Source organism: Mesocricetus auratus, unplaced genomic scaffold (genome assembly GCF_017639785.1).
Source record: "Mesocricetus auratus isolate SY011 unplaced genomic scaffold, BCM_Maur_2.0 Super-Scaffold_100007, whole genome shotgun sequence".
NCBI lineage: Eukaryota > Metazoa > Chordata > Mammalia > Rodentia > Cricetidae > Mesocricetus > Mesocricetus auratus.
The window spans coordinates 54567390-54574002 of NW_024429191.1; the positions used below are offsets into that span (position 1 = coordinate 54567390).

Below are 6613 nucleotides of genomic sequence, written 5' to 3' on the forward strand. Positions count from 1 at the left end.
GTCACATGTCAAACAATGGTTGTTATGGTGGACAGAGAATGCTAGAAAATGTTAGGAGACACATAAAATCCTGAAAGAGTCTGCTTATTAACATAAGAATGCAGCCACTGGGTTGGGTGACTCACCCACCAAAGGCTGGGCCAGGTTTATTGCTGCTTTTCTCATGAGGGACACTGTGCTACTGACTAATTTTAAGAGGTCCTACCTGGTTGGTAACTTACATAACCTGAGGGTGGAGGATGGCTGTGCTTCTCCTGTAAGATGGCTCCTGGAGCATCTCTGACTACATGGTAAGTATCTTCCTGTGAGACACACTGGCGTGCCCAAGGTCAGTTTGGTGGAGCTTAGCGGAGCTCCTGGGCTCTACTCCAGCTCTAGCTGAGGGTCTGGGAAGGCAGCATGCTCGGCTGGGTGCTCACCTGCTGGGTGGTAGCCAGACAGTACTCGGCTGTGCTGAGGATGCTGCAGATGAGGCACAGCTCCTCCAGAGTGAACCTGGCCACTTCCGAGCCCTCCTTCTCTTTGAGGAGGCTGCTGATGGTCAGTCCCCCGCTACTGCTGCTGGTCCTGAGGAAAAGGATGAGAACTAGTCAGGCTGCAGCTGCTAATTTGCTTCCTGAAGCTGGGCATTTAATGACAAAGAAAGGGGAGGAAGGGCTGGCAGCAGTACAAATAAATCAACACACAATGGGTCCCTTTGCCCCTGACCTTACCTTGACTGTCAATCTGTTAGAGTCTCTCACCCACAGGAACAGGAAGAGACAACGCCAAGAGAGAGCCAGTGAGCAGTGCTCACCTGGGGTGATCCCATTCTCACAGAGGAGGCAGTTTGGCCTAGTGCCTTGCTTGGGATTCCCCGCCGAGGTGCAGATGACTCTTGGGGGTCATCTGTAGCACAAAAGCTGCTTCCCCACCCATCTTTCTCAGTTAAGACGTGTGCGTATGGAACTCATAAGTGAACAAGCGGAGTAAGACAGCCTAACAGTGGCCATGTGTGTTAGGCTGAGAGCAGAGGTTGACACTGGGTGTCTCCTCTACCATTCTGTATCTTGTTTCTGAGATATGGTCTCTCACTAATCCTGGAGCTTGCCAGAGTTGGGCTGACTGGCTGCTATTGAGGCTCTGGAGTCTTCTTGTCTCTGCCTCCTAGTTTTGTGATTACAAGTGAGTGTTGCCAAATCCAGCTTTGCATGTTTGTGCTGGGCATCTGAACTCAGGTCCTCATGCTTGTACAAGAGACACTTTACCCACTCAGCCTTCTCCTCAGTCCCAATCCACCCATATCTTTAAATATAAGGCTGTGAATACGGCATTAGTGGCTGTGGAAGACAATGGGGGGCAGTGAGCTTGTCTATCTGGCACTCAAGGCATGAACACACTGAACATGCCAGAGGGAGACATTGTCTCTGCTACTAAATAACTTTCTGTTTTCCATGCTGAGTCCTTGTGCACTGAGTACATATGCATAATAGGCCCAACTCAGTGAAGCACCTTACCTACACTGGTGGATGGGGAACTGTTGCAGAACATTATTTTAAGATGTGTTACATTTGTTTATGCTGTGGAATATTTGTTTAATGATGCAAAGGTGTGCTGCATTCTTTTACATTGCCTTTAACTCTGTGAAGCTGTGCTACTTTGCCTGTCTAAAACACCTGATTGGTCTAATAAAGAGCTGAACGGCCACTAGCAAGGCAGGAAAAGGACAGACAGGGCTGGCAGGCAGAGAGAATAAATAGAAAGAGAAATCTGGGAAGAAAACAACTGAGGAACAAGAAAAGGAGGAGGACATCAGGGGCCAGTCACCCAGATACACAGCAAGCCACGGAGTAAGAAGCAAAGAAAGGTATACAGAAATAGAGAAAGATAAAGATAAAAGCCTAGAGGCAAAAGGTACACAGGATAATTTTAAGCTAAGAAAAGCTGGCTAGAAAGAAGAATAAGCCTATGTGTGACTTATCTGGGAGCTGGGTGGAGGTCCCCCAAAAGATCTAAAGAGTAAAAAAACCAGCTATAGGGAACATACCTGCTGACAGTCATGGTCTGCTGTGGACTGTCATTAAAGAAAACGGCAGCACAGTGCATCAGACCTTGGGGCCCAGGAGGAGTGTTTTCCTCCTCACACTCTTAGCAGCTCAGTAAACCCCAGAGTGGCTTTCCTTAAAGACTCCCATATTCAGGGATGCTGAGATGAGGAGATCAGGACTCACTTAGGGAGGTTGCCAGAGAGAATTTTCCAGGCATATTCTCGGAGGTACTTCTGGAAGATGGTAGTCAGGGCGATCATGGGCTCCCCAGTGCTGAGCTGTGAGCACTGCACCATGCACTTCTTGTAGTAGACAAAGAGGTCCGCGCAGCTAGGGAGTACAGCACCCACTTCATCAGTGTTAGGCTTCGGTGGGCCCTGGGCTTTGAAATCTGCCACAAACCGGTCTATCAGCTCACTGAGGTTTCTAGAAGAACAGAAATGTTGTTTCACTTGGAGAGATCAGGCAGGGATGCTGTGTGCAGTGGACATAAGCTGTTCCCACAAGTGCTCATTTCTGGTCCTACCCAAACTTACAAGTGGGTGCATTTTATCCATGTCACCACTAACTTCCCTGCTTAAAAAAATGATAGCAATAAAGTCTGACATTTGTACACTGCTTTGTTCCAAGGCATTTCATCATCATGTCTGACCTCAGGGCCCATGTGAGAGACAGAGCACTGCTGCTCCTCTAGAAAGTGAGAAAGTTGACACCTAAAACTCTGTCACAAAATTGGGTGACCTGTCACATAAGCATGCACCACACAATGCTGAGCACCAGCTGTGTTTCCTCAAATTAAAGTCCTGAATACTAATGATGGTAACCATTTCCTAAACACACGGTGGCCCAGTAGTCATGGCTGTGCTTTATACCCATGTCATGGAACTCTTCAACAGTAACCTTTGGAGATACTGATTTAACAATCCCCCTTCTCCAAAAGCCAGTCACAGAAAACTTAAGCACCTTATCTAAGACAAAACACCTTATCTAAGACAAGCAGGGAACCAGGATGCAAACCGAAGTAGTCTGAACCCAAGCTTCATGCTTTTCACGAGCCCATACACAGGTTCTGATGGCAGCAAAGATGTAGCCATTGCCTGCCATGAAGGTTGGAAATCCCTGGAATCATGGAGTCCAAGCAAGTCCTTCCTTCTTAAGGTGTTTCTGCTAAATATCTTGGCACAATGGCAAGAAAAGAAACAAACACCAGTGAGAAAAGCATAGTCTAACTCGGCTTGTCTAATCTTTGGAGAAAGAATCCTTCCTATGTGAGAAACTTTAACATTTACCAGGCCATTTCATAAAACTTACTTATTTTAGCTGGGCATTGGTGGCGCACGCCTTTAATCCCAGCACTCGGGAGGCAGAGGCAGGCGGATCTCTGTGAGTTCGAGACCAGCCTGGACTACCGAGCGAGTTCCAGGACAGCCTCCAAAGCCACAGAGAAACCCTGTCTCAAAAAACAAAAAAAAAAAAACAAAAAAAATTACTTATTTTTTACTATAATGTTATTTCCTTTCATATTTTACACATGGTTACTGGTATAAAGGCAAATGTGTCATGTGTTTATCATATAGAGAGAAACCTCGTTAACCTTGTAAGTTACAATAAATTTAGTGAGTTTGTAAACTTAAATGTATCCAAGTATGGATGGATGCCTGAATAGAGAGATTCCATTTAAACACCAAATGCCTTTCTTAAGATGAGCAGTTTTTTTCTTTTCTTTCTTTCTTTCTTCTTTTTTTTTTTCCAGACAGGGTTTCTTTGTAGCTGTGGCTGTCCTGGAACTCATTCTGTAGACCTTGAACTCAAAGATCTGCCTGCCTCTCTCTGCCTCCCAAGTGCTGGAATTAAAAGCATGTGCCACCACACAGTCCAGTTTTTTTCTTCTAACTTCCAGAATCAAAGATGCGAAAATATCTTGGGATAAGAGTGGCTAGGAACAGCTCTATGCCTGCCTGGTCATGGTGGTGATGGTGGCTGTGACCCGTCTCCACTCTCCCAGTCAAACATCCCTCAATTTGCCCAGTCACCCTGAGTCATCAGGGGCTGGAATCTAGCAGGGCTGACTGTCCTCTGCACAGCTGTGCTGTGTGGACAGTGGGAGGCCCCGCTCTTGACATGTAGCACCTTTTTAACTTGCTGGCTAAGGCTACAAGAATCCTGCTGTGTTTTATAAATATATTTATACAACAGGAAGAAAAAAGGCAAGAACCACACACAGCATCGATTAGCAGGAATACGAAACAATTGACATTTTACTCCAGTGCTTTTGTTACTCAAAGTTTATGACATCCAGATGTGGCAGCTTCACCCAGGCTAGGTCTCTGCTTGTGGAGAGAAGAGCCTCTTTAGTGGAAAGTGTCTTGGCCACCACCCCCATTCTGCACAAACTCTTCTTGCCCTACTTTCCCATGGACCTTCACAACTCTAGTGTACAACAGGCCTCTGCGCCGGCCAGGTACCTCTGTGGCAGTATTGCTGGGCCTTCACCTGTCACCTCCTGGCCAAAACACTTTCCGGCTAGCTTCCTAAGCCTAGGCCTCATTGCACAACTCAAACAATACCTGCTCCCTCAACTGGAAGTGTCATCACGGCCACTCACTGTCATGTGATTTGTTTTTGGTTTGTCCATCTGTTTTAAGACAGGATCTACTCTATAGCCCAGGCTGGCTCTGAATTAACAACTCTCTTCCTGAGTGCTGGGTTATAGTGCATGATATACACCTGGCTCTTACTATTTTTTTTTTCAGATAGGGTTTTACTATGCAGCCCAAACTGACTTGAAACTTGTGATCATCCTGCCTCAGTCTCCCCAGTGACAGAATGACATGTATGTGTCACAGCATCTGGTTTTGGCATTTGAGTTAATACTTTACTATAGTGTATGGTGTATCAAGCTTTCCTGCCCCAATGCACAGGGGGTGATATGAATCAACAGTACTGTTCCCTGTTCTATGCTGTAATCCCATAGTACTGGGGACAGCATTTCAGCCAGCACCTGGTGTAGAGGTAGCTGTTATTTCACAGCAGGAAGGTACCCTCCTTTGTATCCACGGTTTCGTCTCCCTTGGGAGGGGTGTTGTTCACACTCCCTCAGCCCACTGTGCAGGCTGGTGTGTCAGGCTAACCTTCATGTTGGTACCCAATGCATGCTAACTGATCACCCTCCACAGTTGGTTCCTAGGGATGGGCATAAAGCAGTACAGAAGTAGGGATGGAGTGGGGATGGGGCAGTGGAGGAGGAGGTGAAACACAAGGCAAAGAATGCACTGGAGTCTGCTGAGGAGTCTAATCTCCACACAGACGGTACCAACTGAGGCAGTGCTGGGAGTCATTCACTATAATCACTCTCTATCCCTAGCACCATAACTATTCTTACCTACTTCCTATTTCAGAGTCAACCTGATGAGTAAGATTACAATTAACTATGATCATACAGCATCGAGAAATTGTTCACAAAAAAAGCCCTCTAAAGATGTACATTTTATGGACTGTCCACCAAGTTACTTTTGACATTGTAAAAGTCACATTCCTGGTGAAAGGAAGCTTCCCTGTGCCCTCTTCCACTCTGCATCAGCATGCATCCATGTCATGTAAGACATGAGATAATGAGCTTTGCAGAGGAAGAGCAGAAGGTGCTCCAGTGGGAACCTGTGGGGTTCACTGCTTATGAAGTGCTGAGTCAGTCCAACTAAATGTCAACCACACACTCACTGTGTGCAAGACTCGAGGGTTGGAAGATACAAATAAATTTAACTTAAAAAAAAGGTTATCATTGCTTCCAGACATTTTGGAAAGATCTTCATGCAGAATTAATGGAGACAGGGATGTGTGGCACAATAATCTGTAGATTAGAACCACAAGGGAGTCTTTTCCACCCAAAAGCAAATATAAGCAAGTAAGAGTTTACAAATGGTCAAGTTCTGATCAGGGTCCGTGGAGTGTTGAGAATCTCTGAATGCTTAGACAGTGACAAAATGCTAAATCAGAGCAAGCTGTAGTGAGTCTGCAGCAGGTTCAGTGAAAGGACAGAAGCATGTAGCCAGAGGTGAGAGGTAGAACCAGAGGGCACGGGTACATAATAAGGTGAGGCCAGCCTGGGCTACATGAAATCCTGTCTCAGAAGTCCTAAACTACATGTGAAGAAGATATGAAGGAGAGGAAGAACTTGGCTGAGGGTAGAGATGCAAAGTAAAAAGTGTCTAACCTTGAGTGTGGCAGTCATATCCCTCTGAATTCTCACAGCAATCCCTTCAGATCTTCATCTTCTTTTTGAGATTTATTTATTTAATGTGAGTGTCTGTGTGTGTGTCTGTGCAACATGTGCATGCAGTATCTGAGAAGGCCAGAAGAGGGTGTTGGACACCCTGGGAATGGAGTTACAGATGCTGTAAGCCCCCACGTGAGCGTATCCAGTGCTCTTAACTGCTGAGCCAACTCTCCAGCCCTTCATATCTTTTTTTTTTTTTTTTGGTTTTTACTAGACAGGGTTTCTCTGTATTGTTTTGGAGGCTGTCGGTCCAGCCTGACCTCGAACTCACAGAGATCCGCCTGACTCTGCCTCCCGAGTGCTGGGATTAAAG

At 46.0% G+C, this 6613-nt stretch overlaps 1 protein-coding gene across 1 annotated transcript in view; it reads right to left on the minus strand.

The window, feature by feature from the left end:
* Positions 1 to 6613, minus strand: part of Vps53 (VPS53 subunit of GARP complex) — a 134692-nt gene that overhangs the window by 40677 nt on the left and 87402 nt on the right. Inside the window, exons 14-15 of the mRNA XM_005067384.4 lie at positions 2211 to 2453; positions 420 to 567 (exon numbers count right to left, since the gene is read on the minus strand). Coding sequence (XP_005067441.1) covers positions 420 to 567; positions 2211 to 2453 — 391 coding nt within the window. The remainder of the gene's footprint in view (positions 1 to 419; positions 568 to 2210; positions 2454 to 6613) is intronic.